This window comes from Dipodomys merriami, unplaced genomic scaffold, assembly GCF_024711535.1.
Source record: "Dipodomys merriami isolate MVZ:Mamm:240054 unplaced genomic scaffold, mDipMer1.0.p SCAF_70, whole genome shotgun sequence".
NCBI lineage: Eukaryota > Metazoa > Chordata > Mammalia > Rodentia > Heteromyidae > Dipodomys > Dipodomys merriami.
The window spans coordinates 5,852,829-5,872,038 of NW_027206291.1; the positions used below are offsets into that span (position 1 = coordinate 5,852,829).

At 46.8% G+C, this 19,210-nt stretch overlaps 1 protein-coding gene across 8 annotated transcripts in view; it reads left to right on the forward strand.

Annotated features, from left to right (window-relative positions):
- Nucleotides 1–19,210, forward strand: part of Dot1l (DOT1 like histone lysine methyltransferase) — a 66,651-nt gene that overhangs the window by 22,713 nt on the left and 24,728 nt on the right. For 5 of the 8 annotated variants that reach the window (XM_070007952.1, XM_070007946.1, XM_070007944.1 and 2 more), the window contains exons 3-10: nt 756–830; nt 3,825–3,888; nt 6,006–6,234; nt 7,827–7,921; nt 8,481–8,543; nt 14,131–14,186; nt 14,886–14,965; nt 18,561–18,629. In XM_070007952.1, the coding sequence (XP_069864053.1) occupies nt 756–830; nt 3,825–3,888; nt 6,006–6,234; nt 7,827–7,921; nt 8,481–8,543; nt 14,131–14,186; nt 14,886–14,965; nt 18,561–18,629 (731 nt within the window). Of the gene's footprint in view, nt 1–755; nt 831–3,824; nt 3,889–6,005; nt 6,235–7,826; nt 7,922–8,480; nt 8,544–14,130; nt 14,187–14,885; nt 14,966–18,560; nt 18,630–19,210 lie in introns of those variants that run through there. The other 3 variants (XM_070007947.1, XM_070007951.1, XM_070007949.1) reach the window with 3 other exon arrangements.

A 19,210-nucleotide genomic window follows, 5' to 3' on the forward strand; every position in this document is an offset into this window, starting at 1 on the left:
AATGTGATTCACAACCTGTTCATTAACTTCACATTTGTTATACTGTTGCCTTCCTTTCATACCTTAAGTTGGACAGTGAGAAATTTATTTATTATTTATTTTTGTGCTGATCCTAAGGATTATACTCAGGGCCTAGGAGCAGTCTCTTGAGTATTTTGCTCAAGGCTCTACCACTTAAGCCACAGCTTCACTTCTGACTTTTTTTGGAAATAAGAATTACACCAACTTTCCTGCCCAAGATGGCTTTGAACCTCAATCCTTAGATGTTAGCCTACTGCGTAGTTAGGATTATAGGTGTGAGCTACTAGCACCTGTCTAGGACCCCCCCCCCCCACCCAACCCTCAGCCCCCGGTCGTGGGGCTTGAACTCTGGGCCTGGGCACTGTCCCTCAGCTCTTCAGCTCAAGGCAAATGCTGTACCACTTGAGCCACAGTGCCACTTCAGGCTTTCTGGTGGTGAATTGGAGATAAGAGTCTCATGGACTTTACTGCCCTGGCTGGCTTTGAACCATGATCCTCAGATCTCAGCCTCCTGAGTAGCTATTATTACAGGCTTTTTCTATTTATTTGGTATTAATAGTCAAACCAGGGCTTCATGCATGTTAAGCAAGCACTCTACCACTAAGCTACATTCGCAGGCCCACCTGGCTTAGATTTTTGTTTTTATATTTGAGAGCAACTGGCATCAGGGAAGGCTTGAAAAGCAGCATATAGGCTTCTAGAAAAACGATGGCTGTTCTGCTTCTTTGTTCCAGATGGGTCTGTGAGGAAATTCCCGACCTCAAGCTGGCTATGGAAAACTATGTCCTAATTGACTATGATACCAAAAGGTAAGTGGTCCATGTCCAGCTTCTTTACTTTCCTGCTGAGGTCATGCTTCAAGTTAGGCAGGAACACAGTAAGAACCAGCCCCTCAGATTGTCCGCACTGGTGATATATTCCCTCATAGAATTGCCCCTGGTTCCCTGGCTCCCTTGTTATTTTGCTGGGAAGTGTTTATCAAGGATTAGGAAGGCTGTCACAATGAGGACATGATTGATTTCTCCAAGTTCCCCAGACTTGAAGTCATGTGGGTGTGAAATTACCCTGAGATATCCAGGGCTCTTTGTAAAAATATTATACAAGCTAGGTGTCAGTGGCTTACTCCTATAATCCTAGCTACTTAGGAGGCTGAGATCTAAAGATCATAGTTCAAAGCTAGCCCGGGCAGTAAAGTCCAAGAGACTCTTATCTCCAATTAACCACCAGAAAACTGGAAGTGGGGCTGTGGCTCAAGTGGTAGAACTCTAGCCTTGAGCTGAAAAGCTGAGGGACTGTGCCCAGGACTAGAGTTCAAGCCCCACAACTGAAAAAAAAATAAATTATTTATCTATTTATTCATTTTTACCGGTCCTGGGGCTTGAACTCGGGGCTGGGGCACTATCCCTGAGCTTCTTGTTTGCTCAAGGCTAGCACTCTACCACTTGAGTCACAGTGCCATTTCTTTTTATAACAGCTGTTCTGCCCAGAGCCTTCTGGAGGCTGGTCTTGGGCTCTGGCAGCTTTGTGTACCTTGGTTGGGTGTGGCTAGTAGCCGTGGCTGTTTCTAGCACTTTTCCTAGTGGAAAGTGGGTGGAGAAGGGCAAGGCATCTTAGGAATGTCTGTCTGGAATCTGTTGTTTTTCTTTGAGAAAGGACAGCTCTGGCTGGCGCCTGTTCAGTTCTAGGAGGTCTGAAGTGGACAGAGCTGTCCTGTTCAAAACTGCAGGACTGTTCTGCTCTGCATTTATTCCTGGAGTGGCTCTGAGTGACTTCTCAGGATGTATTGCCCACTGTGCTTTGCCTGATCTCCAACCTCATTGTTCCAAATGGAGGGACTTAACTGATAGCAATGTCAGTCTCTGTGACCACAGTTATATTCCCTGGCCTTAGCCTCCAACTCCATAATTGACATTTGGTGCCTGAATAGGAAAGGAGAAGGTCATACTTATGCCAGAGCAGTGGGCCTTAAGGTCAGGGGACTTAGGAATTTGGCCTCATGCTGTAGGCCCTGAAGAATCTGCCTGGGTATCTGTACTTAGGGTGGGGACTAGCCGTGGGCTCTTCTTTGCCCCACCAGAGCACAGGAACACTCTCACCTTTTACTGGTTTATTGGAAGATACAGACAGCCAGATAGGTGTTAGGGTAAGGCCTGGAAAGAACAGGTACTATAGCTTCTGTCCCCATGGTATTGGGTGTATCAGCCTTCTGCCACCCACTTTTGCTCACAACCTGGAAGCTGAATTGGATTTTTCCTCCCCTCCCCTCCCCTCCCCTCCCCTCCCCTCCCCTCCCCTCCCCTCCCCTCCCCTTTCACAGTGCTGGGGATAGATCAAAACTTGTAGCTAGGCAAGTACTCCCCATTGAGTCACACCTCAGCCCCTGCTTTACAGAGGCTTCATCCCTTAACAATGTTTTACTTTTTTTTTTTTTTTGTCCAGTCCTGGGGCTTGAACTTAGGGCCTGGGCTCTGACGCTGAGCTTTTGCTCAAGGTTAGTGCTCTACCACTTGAGCCACAGTATCATATCTGCCCTTTTCTGCTTATGTGGTACTGAGGAATCGAACTCCAGACTTCATGCATGGTAAAGAAAGCATTCTACCACTAAACCATATTCCCAGCCACATGTGTTACTTTGATCTCCAACCTTGCCCCTCTTCCAAGGATAGAGGCATGGCAGTGCCACCCTTATAGTCAGGGCTTGAGCTTTGTGCTAACCAGAGCTAGTCAGGAGCCCAAAAGTGGCCTTATCCAAATGGAACACACTCCTGCCACTCAGGACCTTCACAAGGACTAGCAACTTTGTCTGGGTAGAAATGGAGTTTTTTTTTTTTGTCAGCCGTGGGGCTTGAACTCTGGGCCTGGGCGCTGTCCCTCAGCTCTTCAGCTCAAGGCAAGCACTCTACCACTTGAGCTACAGCGCCACTTCCGGTTTTCTGGTGGTTTATTGGAGATAGGAGTCTCACGGTCTCTCCTGCCCGGACTGGCTTTGAATCGAGATCCTCAGATCTCAGCCTCCTGAGTAGCTAGGATTACAGGCGTGAGCCACCAGCGCCCGGCTAGAAATGGAGTTTTTATTTATTTTTTTATACTGTGGCTTGAACTAAAGGCCTCATGTTCTAGCTTATTTTGTTTTTGCTCAAGGATGTACTTTACCATTTGAATCACAGTTCTACTTTAACTTTTTTGTGGTTAATTGGAGATAAGAGTCTCTTAGAGGGGCTAGGAAGGTGGCTCAGTGGTAGAGTGCTTGCCTTGAGCTGAAAAGCTGAGGGACAGCACCCAGGCCCAGAGTTCAGGCCCCATAGCCAACAACAACAACAGCAACAAAGAGTCTCATAGACTTTCCTGGTTTGGGCTGGCTTCAAACCATTATTTTCAGATCTCAGCCTTCTGAATAGTTTCAAATTATGGACTTGAGGTGCCTGGCATGACTGATGTTATGTTGAGTACAGCTTGACCTTGGATTTGACTTAGGGTTTAAACATGTCTCAAATTACTTTTTTTTGTTGTTATTGGTCCTGGAGCCTGAACTCTGGGCCTGGGCACTGTCTCTTAGCTCTTCAGCTCAAGGCTAGCGCCCTACCCCTTGAGCTATAGTACCACTTCCAGTTTTTCTGCTTATGTGGTGCTGAGGAATCGAATCCAGGGCCTCATGCATGCAAGGCAAGCACTCTACCCTCAGCCAACTTCCCAGCCCCTCAAATTACTTTTGAGGCACAGGTATTGTACTCAGGGACTCCTGCTAGTCCGTGAAACCTGGTGTATTCTGGCTTCTGTGATTGTACTCTCCTTTCCTTTTGCAGCTTTGAAAGTATGCAGCGGCTATGTGACAAGTACAACCGGGCTATCGACAGCATCCACCAGCTGGTAGGTGGCTGCAAAACACATCCCTGCCCCTTCTGCTCCATGAGGGTCTTTATAGTACTGGCTCCTGGGCCCTCCAGACAGGCATTTGGACTCCTGCTGGCCAATGGGTGGAGAGAAAGGACTGGCAGGATAACTGGGGGTCAGGCAGCAACAGTCAGGAGCAAGTTGACTATAGAGGATAATTGTGTGCGCGCACACACACGTCTTTTTCCTGTCCTGCAACTGGCCTACAACATTTAGCCCCCATCCACACTAACTTCAGCCTGGTCCACCTACTCCAGACCTCATTTCACCCTCATCTGATTCAGCAGATAAACTAAGAACATAGTTGCAGAGTGCTTATATCCTATGTCCATGGTCTGCTTTCTAGAAAGTGCCAAAGCCAGTAGAAGAGACTAGGGATGATGCACTGAAAGGCATTCCTAAGTCAGAGGCCTGGAGGGTCTCTCCTAAGTCATAAGTATAAGATGATCTTAGGTCTAGTGACCTGCATATCATATGTTAATGGTATGTGTTGATATTCCCCACATCATCACTACTCTGTTTTTATTTAGTTAGTTTTTTGGGGGGAGGGAGGGGAAGGGTCAGTGGTGGGGCCTGAACACTGAACTCTGGGCCTGAACACTGACCCTCAACTCTTCAGCTCAAGGCTAGTGCTCTACCACTTGATCCACAGCACCACTTATGGCTTTTTCTACTTTATGTGGTGCTGAGGAATCGAACCTAGTGCCTCATGCATGCAAAGCAGGCATTCTACCATTGAGCCACCTTCCCAGCCCCTTACTTATTTTTTTATAGTACCAGTGTTTGAACTCATAACTCTATGCTGCATGCTGTACTACTTGAGCTACATCTTGAATTCAGCTTTTTTGGTCAGTTATATTCTGATTAGGTTAACTTCTGTGATCCTATTCAGATTCCTGAACACATTATGGACATAAGCTACTGGCATCTGATTTTTTTTTTTTTTTCCAGCCATGGGGCTTGAGCTCAGAGCCTGGGCACTGTCCCTGTGCTTCTTTTGGTCAAGGCCAGCACTCTGCCACTTGAGCCATAATGCCACTTCTGGCTTTTTCTGTTTATGTGGTACTGAGGAATTGAACCCAGGGCTTTATGCATGGTGGGCAAGCACTCTTCCACTGAGCCACATTCCCAGCCTATGTGTTTTAATCATGTTTTCTCTTATTTCTTTTTTCAGTCATAGAATGTATGTACATATGTACGTGTGTATGTATTTATGTCAGTGGTGGAGCTTGAATTCAGGACCTAGGTACTATCTCAGCTTTTCTGTTCAAGGCTAACGCTCTACTACTTTGAGCCATAGCTCCACTTCTAGTTTTTTGGTGGTTAATTGGAAATAAAAGTCGCACTGACTTTCCTACCCAGGCTGGCTTCAAACTGCAATCCTCAGATTTCAATCTTCTGAGTAGCTAGGATTACAGATGTGAGCCACTAGCACCTGGCTTAGAATTTTTTATTTTAAAATTTCTGTTAAGAAAATTAGGGAGGAGATTGGGTTGGGGCTTTTACTAATGAGCCACATCTCCAACTCACCACTGTTCTTGACCATGGGGAAGATAGTTGAGTCAGTTAAGTGAGTTTGGGGTTTGGAGTTTTCATATGGTTCTTGGTGCAGGGGGGTAGGCTGGGTAGGCTTTTGAGAGTTGAGCTTAGGCACCTGAAGCCTAATCAAACTTGGTTAAAAACAGCCATTTTGAGGTCAGAGAGCATAAGTGCACATGGCCAGCCACTGTTGTGCAAGGAGGTTTATCCTGAGTTAGGATATGATACCAGTGTTCCTGCATGGGAATTGGTGGCAAGAAAGGACTTTCAGGACCTAAGAATATGGAATTGAGGGAGGGAAGACAGAAATGAGCATTTCTTTAGCTGCTGATTGAAGTGAGAAAAGTTGAGTGCATGTTTTACACACACACAGAGGCACACATGCATTTACACTTTCTCTTTGTGATACTGGGGATGGAATCTGGAACCTTGTGTATTCTTCTAGGCAAGAGCTCTACCACAGTCAGGCTTGCATTGTTGTTTTCAGTTGGGTCTTGAGTGGTTGCTGCTAGCTGCCTGTGGTGTGTGACATGTCCATGTTGCTGTGTTCCTAGTGGAAGGGCACTACTCAGCCCATGAAGCTAAATACACGGCCATCCAATGGGCTGCTCCGGCACATACTGCAGCAGGTCTACAACCACTCAGTGACTGACCCTGAAAAACTTAACAATTATGAACCCTTCTCCCCGGAAGTATATGGGGAGACCTCCTTTGACCTGGTGGCCCAGATGATTGATGAAATCAAGATGACCGAGGATGATCTGTTTGTGGACCTGGGTAGCGGTGAGTGTTGGGCGACATGGCTAGCAAGTTGTTCTTGGAATTCTGAGTGCAATTCAAGCTTAAGTGCATTCTCGGAGAGGAAATGCCAAGGTAGGCTCCCTGCCTCTGCCAAGGTAGGCTCCCTGCCTGTACTCCTGCTCCTTGCCTGAAGTCCTTCTCTGAGGCTCAGATTCCTGCTTCCCTGGCCATTTTGGCTTCTTTCATAACTTTGTCCACATTTGCATCCCAAGAGAGTGTTAGTTTGTGTGTCTCCTTCACCAGAGCAGAGCTCCTGAGGCAGAGCCCCTTGACTTCTGGGTCAAGGCCATTGTGGGTCTTAATAGCTTACTTGATCAACATGCATTAAAGGAGCTATTAACTCGGGCTCAGTAACCAGACTTGAAGGTTGGCCCTGGCCTATCCTCAGCCCTCCTTGTAGTTTCTCTGCCTTTTTCTGTGTCCTCACAGGGAAGATAGTGGAAGAGCAGGAAGAGGCCTAGTTAATTTCTTCTAGCACTTTCATAAGGTGCTAATTTCATCTGTGAACAGAGTTTGTAAGACCTAGTCACCTTCCAAAGCCCCTGTACCGTGCCTTTGTGGTTAAGTTTCCACTTTGGAGATAATACTATCCTTGGGTTTTTCAGATAAAGACTTGATTTCTTCCATGATTCTAAATAGCCCACCCATCTGTTCTTACTTGACTATATAGTGTTCAACATAGAAAGTTGAGTGGCCCTTAACGTGTTATCTGCTTGAGATACAGAATTAATCTACCATAGTATGAGAGGCAGTTGCAGATCTTCCTGTGTTTATGATGCATCAATTTTCATGACCCTGGAGTGTGTAACCGTGATTTCACTTCTACCCAGGCCCTGCATGGGCATTGAGAAATAAGACTTCCAGGTTTTTTTTTTTGTTTTTTTTTTGTTTTGGGTCCGGTCGTGGGGCCTGAACTCAGGGCCTGGGCGCTGTCCCTCAGCTCTTCAGCTCAAGGCTAGTGCTCTACCACTTGAGCCACAGCGCCATTTCTGGCTTTTTTCTTTTTGCTTATGTGGTGCTGAGGAATGGAACCCAGGGCCTCATGCATGCAAGGCAAGCACTCTACCACTGAGCCACCTTCCCAGCCCCAGACTTACAGTTTTAAGGATACTTGCTATGCCTCCAATTCCAGCTCAGACCTCTTTGATCATGTCTGAACTCAAGGTGCTATGTAGCATCAGTAGCCACATGCTGCCTATCTGCACTGCAGCCATGACTTGCAGTAATTTGGGCACCACTCTAGGTGCCCCTAAGCCTTGTGCAGCTATGCTAGGTCTGAGCAGCCATCCTATGCATAGCTGCAGGGAGCAAACTGCTTCTGGTGTTTGAGTGCTGCTGTAGGTGATGGAGGAGCGATAGCTGACTCATGGTAGGACCTCTGCCCAGATCTGCTCTCTAGACGTGTCTGAGTGACCTGAGAGAGCAGTGTGTTTTTGAGGAGTACTATGGCCTCCACTCTATGTCAGTGGATATTGTCAAGTGGTCATGCCCTTGACTCTGGCCTAGCCCCCATAGGCTCTTAAGCTACTCCCAAATGCTGCATGGGACTCTGACCTCTCTTTCTCTGGTTGAAGGTGTGGGCCAGGTTGTCCTCCAGGTTGCTGCAGCCACCAACTGCAAACATCACTATGGAGTGGAGAAAGCTGACATCCCAGCCAAGTACGCGGAGGTGAGTAGTTAGTAGTTCTGCGTGAAGTTGTATGGACAGCTTAAAAGATGACACCTGGTATTCTGCATTCCACTGCTTCAGGGTTTTCCTGTCTGGAAGGCATTCTTCCAGCCCAAGGAATTAATAGCTGAAAGAAGGATTCACCTGTGTTTTCAATACTCAGCTCCCTCCTAGCAGATCACCCAGCCCTCTGTGTCTTGGTTCCACTGTTGTGGGACAGAGCTCCCATCTTCTTTTGGAAGGTGTTGGCTACACTCTTGCTTAACTATCCCTGTCTTAGCCTCTGTCTCAGATGGGGGATCAGCAGGGTCTGGAGAGTGGGACTATCCAGAGTTTGTGGCCTGGTGGAATCTGGCCTTGGAGAGTGTGCTCTGTCACACTGGCTGTTTCTTAGCCAGACTGTCTCTGGTAGACTCCGGTATTCCAGCCAATGCAATCCTGTCAGAGCAGAAGGGACCACAGGAGCTGCAAGCTATCTGGGTGTGTTCAGGGTCCCTGCTGTTCCTTCCTTTCTGACTGCACCAGGTTTCTGATGGGTTGTATGCTTTCTTTCCTCTAGACCATGGACAGAGAGTTCAGGAAGTGGATGAAATGGTATGGAAAAAAGCATGCAGAATACACAGTGAGTGCCATCGCTCCATGCCCTCGGCTATGGTTCCAGCCCAGCCCCTTGATTCCTGTTCTGTTCCCACTTCTTTCTTGCCTTGGGCAACTTTGCATCTTGCACATCTCCCTCTGATGTCCCAGTGCCAGAAGCTGGCCCAAGAGCCTTTGCTATAGCCTGGCCATTCCTAGTCTCTGTCAGGTCCCTGTGTCCTTCAGGTGATTGTGAACTCTGGCAGGAGACTCATGTTTCAGTGGAGCAGAGGCCTCCTAGCATTGGTTCATGGCTCTGGGTAGCCCAACATCATCTTGAAATCCTTGAAACATCTCTTTCTGTCATTAATGTCTTGGGGGTGCCTTATAGGTTGTGTGTAGCTCCCTGGCCCTTATACTTATGGTGGAAACACAGATGAGTGTGGGCCATGCTGCCCTCTACTGCCCACAGTTGCCTTGGCTTGAAGTACCCTTTGGGGCTACCCCCTTGAGTGTTTCACCTTGCTTAAAAGTATGTGGCTCACGTGTAGGACATATGAGCAGCTGGCTGAGTGAACACTGAGTGAATAGGATCATTTGACTTACATTCCATAATTCATCGGTTGTTTTTAATGCTTCATGATCCTGCGTGAGAGCTGGGGCCTCATGTGGCATGAATGAACACTCATCATTGAACTACCCCTTAACCTTCACCTTACTGCTGTGGCAACTGAGAATATAGCCATGTGAGGGTTCTCTTAGCTCAGCTAAGAAGTTGATGCCTGTCAAAAGATTCTTGAGGCTGGACCATGTGACATTATCAAGCATCTCCTGTCCTTCCTGTGCATATTTATTAGGATGCACCCTTTTTATTCAGCAGAGGGTATATGGATCACTGAGGGAAGGGAAGGGAAGCCACACGCCATGTTGGGAGGCAGCGGCAGGGGTCCGAAACATGAGATATCCTTTACTGCAAGATACCAAGGAGATTCTACCCTATGCTATGTGCTTTGTTGGTCTGTGATCATCCTGTCCCATATCTACTTTTAGTGTTGGACAGTGCTGGCCTCTAGAACTGAGTTAAAGTTGTTTTTTTGTTTTTTTTTTTTTTGCTCCCCCCCCGCCCCCCCCATCATGGGGCTTCAAGTCTGGGCCTGGGCACTATCCCTGAGCTCTTCAGCACAAGGCTAGCACTCTACCACTTAAGCCATAGCACCATTTCCGGCTTTTTCTGTTTATGTGGTGCTGAGGAATCGAACCCAGGGCCTTGTGCATGTGAGGCAAGCAGTCTACTATTGAGCCAGTTTCCCTGCCCAAGAAAGTATTTTCTCTGTTTCTGCCTTATTTCTCTTATGTCTGGGATGTAGGGTCTTAGCCCTCTTACCTCTTGTTAAAGCTTCCTATAGAATCTTGTCCCTCAGTGAGAGGGAGGACTAGACAGACTCTCCTGTCTATCCCATGTCTGAGGCTCATGTTTGTCCTCAGGCCCGATGAGGCTAGAAGCGTGTTTGCCTTCTGTTCTGACTCTTCTTCCTGCCAAGGAAAAGTTTCTAGGTCAGTCCATGTTCCTGATTCCCTTGTAAAATGATGATTCCCTAAAAGATGTCAAGGTTATCCAAGTTGACGGTTCATACACATGGTTAGATGTTATCATCAGTACACTTCCCTGAAGAATCCTTCTCAATCCCAAGTGGCCTCTTGGGCTTCTTCCTGGGAAACTGAGCTTTGCCAACTCCTGGGCTGGCTTTGAACCTCGATTCTCAGATCTCAGCCTCCTATATAGCTAGGATTATAGGTGTGAGCCACCAGCGCCCCACTCCCCTTGGCTTCTTATCTAGACAGAGGAGTTGGCAAAGCTCAATTTCCCAGGAAGAAGCCAAAGAGGCCACTTGGGATTGAGAGGGATTCTTCCAGGAAGTATACTAGTGATAACATTTAACCATGTGTATGAACCATCAAAAAAAAAAAAGAATTTGAAGGAAAGGGCATAACTTTCTCAAGATCTTGATGACAGTTGGATATCACTAGGCAACAGTGGATGTCTGAACTGGCCTCTGTCTCTACAATCTACAGTGTGTGTGTGTGTGTGTGTGTGTGTGTGTGTGTGTGTGTGTGTGTGTGTGTGTGTGTGTGTGTGTGTGTGTGTGTGTGTGTGTGTGTGTGTGTGTGTGTGTGTGTGTGTGTGTGTGTGTGACTCAAGGGCTTGAACTTAAGGGCTTCGGCTTTTTTGCTCATGTCTGTCACTACCATTTTACGATTTGAGCCTCACTTCCACTTTTGTGTGTACTGGTCTTGGGCTTGAACTCAGCACCTGATCATTGTCCCTGAGCTCTTGCTCAAGGCTAGCACCCTGCCACTTAAGCCACAGTTCTACTTTTTGTTGTTGCTGCTGTTCTTAATTGGATATAAGAATCTTGTGGACTTCCCTGCCTAGCCTGGCTTTCAATTCTCAGTAGCCTCCTGAGTAGCTAGGATTACAGATGTGAGCCACTAGTGCCTGGCACTTCTGACTTTTTGCTGGTTAATTGAAGATAAGAGTCTCATGGGCTTTTTTTTTTTTCCATCTTTCTGATTTTGAACTGTATTGCTCACATCTCAGCCTCCTCATTGGCTAGGATTTACAAATGTGAGTCTTCACTGTCTGACTTTGCAGCACCTACTCTCTTATCCCACAGTAGCTTATATGACAGCCAGCCTTCTCCAGGAGGGCACAGTCTGCCTGGCTGGGTTAGCCCCCTGTTTTGGCAGGAACTTGTGTCCTGATATTGGAACATGCCTCTGAGCAGCTTTGTGGCTTTGATGTGGTACTCTGGTTGGCAAACTGTGTGTCCTGTCTTCAATTATTGGAGAAACACAGAGGAGAAAAGCCAGCTTAAAAATAGCCCAGTGTACTTTTCCAGGCTCCGAGCTGCATTTAGGGATGCCCCTCCTCCTGCTTTTGAGGTTTGATGTAAGCTGCTGCCAGCCAGAGATTTTCCTGTTAGATTGCTCCCTCTTGTGGTCACATCTGAGTTCAGTTCTCAGGCTCCTGGGGTTGCTCTCCCTTCACCCCCAATCCCTCCCAGTCAGAACTCCTGTCTTTTTCTGCCCTCTCCCTTGTACCGTCTACCAGTCCCTGCCAATTCTCCAGGGCTCTGGAACCAGATTTGGGGCAGAAATTAGGTCAGTCTTTCTTCTGTGCTGTTGGCACTTCTTGATGGGATTATGCTTGGCTTGTGTCATACACCCAAGTGTGCCAGACCCATTGACACTGTGGGTGGTCATGGTGCTAAAGTACTTACAGGGGTACCTTCCTACGTATCAGACTAGGGCAAGTACATCAGGATTGTGACAGCAGACTGTGACAGGGTAGCATGAGTCTGCAGCTCCTAGAGAATCTGTTAAGGCTTCTTTACCAGGATAGGTAGCGGGGCTGTTTATGCAGGCCCTGGCACCTTTCAGCCTTCATGCCCTCTGTTGAGTCTATGCTGGCTTTCCTTCGTTTCCAGTGAAGTTGAAAGATAGTTCTTTAGAGTTGTGGCTATGCTTATTTATCTGCTGCTTGACATTTTGGCAGGAATAACCAAGCCACAGAATATGTGTGTGGTCATGGCATCCTGTAGGTCTCTCACCCATAGTGACAATGTTTTGGCTCTTTCTGGGTTCAAGTCGAGCCTACCTCAGTCTCCTCACTGGAGGAAGTGCTTCATGCAGGCCTTATCTGCAGGGATGGGAGCTTTAATCCTGCTGTTTGTTGGTGGTCTCTATGAGGGGCAGGTGTGTAATAGTCTTAAGGCTGTATGGAATGCTGTCCTGCAGGGCATTGAGAATCATAGTCATCCCTGCTAGTGTTTTTGCCCCTCACTTTCCCTTTCTGTTTTTTTTCTGCCAGTCCTGAGTCCTTACCTTGAAGCTCAAAGGCTAGGCAAGTTTTTCTAACTGTTGTGATTCCAGAGTATTTATTTGGCCCTAGACAGATTTAGCTCAGCCAGGTCACTGGCAGATAGCCCCTGGCTTGGTGTGCAGTGATTGGAACCATCCTCTTAGTCATGGTCTATAAATGCCAGGAGAGAACCAGCTTTATACAGTCACAGCCTGCCACACCGGGGAGGAACTCTTCTTATGTAGCCACAATTTGCTATGCAGGCTCAAGCCAGGGATTTGCATGAGTGCAAGAAGGCTAATTCTGGTGGTGCTCACGTGGCATGCTATGCTTTGTAGTGATGTGGTTAGAGGGCTGAAGTTGACTCTGCACAATGAGCTTCAAAGGAGAGAAGTCACATCAGAGAGGCCAACATCACCCATGTTAGGGCTCCAAGACCACCTCCTATGTGAGGACCTCATAACCTAGTTTGTGACAGAAACTGCCTTGGGAAAAGGTGTATGATGTGGGTGAAGAAACTTGGGACAGGTTAAAACCTCTAGAATCCTCTCCCTAGGAATCATGCAGAAGTCTAGCAATGAACTAACTCTAAGCAAATGTTGGAGTATTGTCACCAGGAGCTTACACAGACACCATGTACAGGGTGTGGAAAAGGATGTCACATGGTTCTGTCATGTGGCCCTTCTATTTGTCACATGCCAACATCCCAGATTTGGGAGGAAAGCAAGGGTTTCAGCATAAACTTCACATAGTTCACACCAATGGTTTAGGTCCAAGAACACCTGGCTGGGAGGGTGGGGCCTACAGGTCAGATCCCCATAAATCCTAAGGGCCAAGTTGGCAGGTACTTTCTGAGTACATGCCACAGGCCTACAGGGCAACTCTTGTGTTGCTCTGGGCTGTCAAAGACACGGATTTTAGTCACCTCTAATACCTGGCGGAGGGATGACTCATCAGCCAGGTGAGTGAGGGTCCTAAGGAGATGTATTGCACTCCTGCCACATGGAGGCTGCCTTGCCCTCTGTGCTTTCACTGTGGGTAGTGATGGAGTAAAGATGGTCAGCCTCAGTGGTGCCTGTTAGCTACATGAACAAATCTCACATGGTAGTGAGCTTTCTTTTCTTTCTTTTTTTTTTTTTTTTGGCCAGTCCTGGGGCTTGAACTCAGGGCCTGGGCACTGTCCCTGAGCTTCTTTTGCTCAAGGCTAGCATTCTACCACTTGAACTACAGCGCCACTTCCAGCTTTTTCTGTGTATGTGGTACTGAGGAAGCAAACCCAGGTCTTCATGTATGCTAGACAAGCAGTCTATTACTAAGCCACATTCCCGGACATGCTGGTTTCTTGAGGGAACAGATCACAGCACAGAGGGGATGGCCTGGACAAGGCTTCTACAGGTTACTCGGAGAAGTCTGCCAGCAACCCCTGACATAGAGCACTGGGGTTTTGTAGTAGAACTTCTGTAAGAAAACTTGTTCATAGCATGAAGACTTTCCGATGCTTTCTGCTCTGTCTTTCTCCTTCCTGTCCTGGGATGGATGCTGGCTCTGTGCCATGTGCTCAGGCCCTGTTCCCAGAGTCTTGGCTGGTCTCAGCTCATTACCCCCCCACTAGTCCTGTTCCCCATAGAGCCATTGACTTGGTTTCCTGCATCCTTCCCACTCCAGCAACTTTGATCATTTCATGTTTCCTTCACGGCAGTAAGGCAGGGCCAGGACAACAGAGCTTGAGTGAGACCCTAAGTAGTAAGTGTGTATGTGTTTTCTTCCTCAGCTGGAACGAGGCGATTTCCTCTCAGAAGAGTGGAGAGAGCGAATTGCCAACACAAGGTATGGCCTTGCCTGGGTGGTACTGACAGGACAGCTGGCATCCCAGGGTGCTCAAGAACTAGGGTGGTTTATATTGAGTTGGCTGGCCATGTCTCAGTGGCAGCTGTGAAAGGTGGCCTGGAATGTTAGTCCCACCCATACCATCTACCTCCTTGTGCTGGTCACACTTTAATTCCTAGTCTCTCTACACATTCCTCAAATGGAGTGGGTCAGCTTTGAGACCCCAGCTTTCATGCTGGTCCCTATGAGGTTCTTGGCTGTCCTTATGAAATCTGTCCCAAGGTACCGTGCGTGCCTTCACCCTTGATATCAAGCCTTACCATCTATATCATTTCTGTCCTGTCACCTTCACCCCCAATTGGTCTTCACAGTGGGTTGTCTTGCTTTTTCGTTTCCTTCCTATACTTGAGTATACCTTTCCAATTAACCCCTTCATGTGTGTTCTCAAACATTTTTTTTTTTAATTTCAATTAAAAATTATCAAGATTCACAATAGGCACCCCACTGTGAAAATCAGTTCACAGTTTTCTGGCATGTTCTAAAGAGAAGATATTAACTTCTGTCCATACTTCGAGACCCCAGGTGGCATTTGCTACATTAATCCTTAGCATTTGGGGTGGGCAGGTGGCATTGCACTGGGACTCTACATGCACATGAAATGGAGCCTTGGTTTTACTCAACTGGAACATTGTTTTGCAGTGTTATATTTGTGAATAACTTTGCCTTTGGTCCTGAGGTGGATCACCAGCTGAAGGAGCGATTTGCAAACATGAAGGAAGGTAACATATTACTCTCCACCCACCCCTCATGACTCCAGCCTGCTTGACCCAGAGGCCAGGCTGTGGGCCATTGTCTTAGGTGGAACTCTGTGAACCCTGAGCCAGGTCTCCTTCAGCTGTATAGAGTAAGCCCATTGTTTGTGGTTTGCAGGCCTGGTCTGCTCCTCTCCAAAGATCCTGGTGGCATGTTTGCAGGACCCTGCCTCAGTTGCCATAGTTCTTCAGGGTCATATGGGCAGGTTGGGTCTTCCTTGAAAGGACCATTATATTTCCCCAGACTCCCAGAGGCTCCCCATTACCCAGAGGTTCCAGGTTTGCCTGCCTTGGAGGATGCAGCTATTGTATCCTAATGTGAGCTCCCTGGGCTCTCGTGGAGACTTGACTGTAAAGTAAGGGACGTCTAACCAAAAATACTTCAGTGCCTTGTTTCCTAGGGGCTAGGATGTCCATTTGTCATGGGGGTGATACAGTGGGATAGGTTGGCCAGAGCCTTCTGTTATAATAAATAGGCCTCTGCCCTCTTACCTGATTGTGTCATTAAAGCTCATCACCAGGTAGTTAGTCCGCCTGTGTTGATGAGCACATGAGACACTGTAGAAGGGCATTTGGTGGTAACTGGCTGCCCTACTTACTCATAGGCATTGTATGTAAAATACATGCTTAGTGAGTAGCAGGCTAATTCCACCATGGCTCTTTCAGAAGTTCAGATGATACCAAATTGGCCCTGCCAGTTTCATCTCATCCCCCATCACCCATGAGTGTGAAGATTACCCCTTTGCTGGCACAGCTGGGGCATGGACTAACCTTGACTGAGCTAGACAAGACCATCCCTCTTGTTAGGGGACAGGACCTAGAAAGCAAGGCTTGACAGGCTTTGAGATGAGAGCCCAGGTGTGGGCTTATCTGAATGGATGTGTGTAATCAAGTGTGTGCATGTCTGTATGTGTACACTTTTGAATGGACTTAGTTTGAATTTTCTGATTTAAATTTTGCATAATCATCTCCAATTTTATTTGGCTTTCTCTTCAATTTTTATTTTATCTTTATTTATTTATTTTATCTTTTTGTATGCTGGTTCTGGGGCTTAAACTCAGGGCCTGGACATTGTTGCTTACCTTTTTTTTTTTTCCTTTTTGTTGGTCATGGGGCTTGAACTCTGAGCCTGAGCGCTATTCCTCAGCTCTTCAGCTCAAGGCGAGCACTGTATCACTTGAGCCACAATGCCACTTCTGGTTTTCTGGTGGTTTATTGGAAATAAGAGTCTCACAGACTTTCCTTCCTGGCTGGCTTTGAACTGTGATCTTCAGATCTCTGCCTCCTGAGTAGTTAGGATTATAGGTGTGAGCTAAGAACTGGGCTTCCCTTTGCTTGTTTGTTTTTTTTTTTTGGGGGGGGGGGTGTCAATCGTGGGGCCTGAACTCAAGGCTAGCACTCTACCACTTGAGCCACAGCACCACTTCCGGCTTTTTCTGCTTATGTGGTGCTAAGGAATCGAACCCAGGGCCTCATGCTTGCAAGGCAAGCACTCTACCACTGAGCCACCTTCCCAGCCCCTTCCCTTAGCTTTTTTGCTCAAGGCTAGCACTCTATCACTTGAACCACAGCTCCACTTCTAGCTTTTTGGTGATTAATTGGAGATCCAAGAGTCTCACAGATATTTTCTGCCTAGGCTGGCTTTGAACTGAAATAATCAGATCTCAGCTTCCCGAGTAGCTAGGATTATAGATGGGAGTCACCAGCACCTGACTTGTGTAAAAAAATTTTTAAGTCTGACAATGAAGATTACTTAGTATATGAATCAAAATTATGTACATTTAAGATGGTCTTTAATTCAAACATTTGTTGTGACTGCTAACTGGATAGCAGAAGTGGTCCTGTGGGTCTCTTAAAGCTGAGTTTTCAGACAGCTAAGCTGAGACACCCACTCTGGTAAGAGGTTTACAGTATGGGAAAAAGTCACTGAGATTTCTGATGGATGAAAAGCCACTGGGTACTTTATAGTTCATGAGTCCAACTTTAGGAACACCACCAGTTAATTACCATGGAGCTGGTTTGCAACCCTTAGCATTTAAACAATTATATCAAAGGTGAATCCTAAAATCCTTTTTAAATTCTTTAATTCAGGTTTTGTGATAAGAAAGACAACACAGGCTGGGAATGTGGCTTAGTGGTAGAGTATTTGCCTAGCATGCATGAAGCTCTGGGTTTGATTTCTCATTACCACATAAACAGAAAAAGCCAAAAGTGGTGCTGTGGCTCAAGTGGCAAAGTGCTAGCCTTGAGCACAGAGAGGCTCAGGGACAGAATACATGTTATGAGTTTAAGCCCCAGGACTGGCAAAAAGAGAGAGAGAGAGAAATACAACACCTTACTTAGAGTTCTTTTTTTGGGGGGGGTGGGGGGGGAGTCCAGTCGTGGGGCCTGAACTCTGGGCCTGGGCGCTTTCCCTCAGCTCTTCAGCTCAAGGCTAACACTCTACACTTGAACCACAGCGCTACTTCCGGCTTTTTTCTTTTTGTTTATATGGTGCTGAGGAATCGAACCCAGGGCCTCATTCATGCAAGGCAAGTGCTCTACCACTGAGCCACCTTCCCACCCCCTTAGAGTTTTTTACAGTCTGTTTTAAAATAAAACAAGACAGGTGATACAACTACCTTCTAAAGGGAAACAAGCCACGGCACAGTGGGTTTTTGAGGAAGCTGTTTTTCCATGTGCTAGCTGATTGCCCTGCTTCTCCCATGTAATGATAAAACTGGGGGGCTACAGTGCTCTCAGTGATCTTTCTCCCTAGGTCCTTCTGTGATTCTCTTCCCAGGACATCCCGGGTGCCACTCACAGTGCAAGGTTACTGCTGTCCATGGAGGTTTGCTTTTCAGGGTCCATCTTTTGTTCTGTTTGTCCTTGAGTAGAAGGTAGAACTAGGCAGATTTTGTGAGAACTGGAGAGCAAGTTAACCTAGTGGACATAATATCCTTTTCTTGTAAGAAAATGGACAGAAGCTAGGTAGTGGTGGTTTGTTCTGGTAATCTTAGTTTCCAAGGAAGCTGAGATCTGGAGTATTGTAGTTTGAAGTCAGCCCTGGCAGAGAAAGTCTGAGATGCCCATCCTCCCCAAAATAACCAGTAAAAAGCATGTCTGGAGGCAGATCACCTAGCAAGCAACCTGAGCAAACATGAGACCTTGAGTTCAAACCCAGCACTGATGGGAAAAGGAAAATGGACAGGATTGTTATTTATGTACTCAAAATGCGAATTTTTTTCTTTAGGTTCTTTTTGTACTCTTTTTCTTGTTGTTGTCGGTCCTGCCTGGAGCTTGAACTCAGGGCCTGCATACTGTTCTGCGTACTGTTCTTGAGCATCTCTGTGCTCAAGGCTAGCACTCTACCACTTGAGCCACAGTGCCACTTCAGTTTTCTGGTGGAAAGGAATCAAATCCAGGGCTTCATGCATGCTGGGCAAGCACTTTACCACTAAGTCACATTCCCAGCTCCTCTCTGTACTCTTTTAAATTTCACACTTTACACACACACACACACACACACACACACACAATTTATTTTCCCTACAAATGGCAGTAATGGGTTTTCTTGTTTCAGGTGGCAGAATTGTGTCCTCAAAACCCTTTGCACCTCTGAACTTCAGAATAAACAGCAGAAACTTGAGTGGTAAGAAATGTTCATTTAATTTAATTTTGTTGTTGTTTGTAGTGGTCATGGGGCTTGAACTCGGGGCTTGGGTGCTGTCCCTGAGCTCTTTTGCTCAAGGCTAGTGCTCTACCACTTTGAGCCACAGTGCCACTTCAGTTTTCTCGTGGTTAATTGGAGAGAAGAGTCTCAGGGACTTTCCTGCGTGTCTGGCTTTGAACTGGGATCCTCAGATCTTAGCCTCCTGAATAGTTAGGATTACAGGCGTGAGCCACTAGTACCTGATACTATTTATTTGCTTGTTTTTGTGCTGGTCCTGGAGCTTGAACTTAGGTCTGAGGGTCTATCCTTGAGCTTTTTTTGGCCAAGGATGGTAGTCTACCACTTGAGCCATGGGTCCACTGGACCTTTTTGTTGGTTAATTGGAAATAGCCTTGTGGACTTTACTGCCTGAACTGGCTTCAAACCTTGATCCTCAGATCTCAGCCTCTTGAGTTGTTAGGATTATAAATATTTGCCACTGGCACCCCCTTAATTTTTTAAGCGTGCGCGCGCGTGTGTGTATGTGTGTGTGTGTGTGTGTGTGTGTGTGTGTGTGTGTG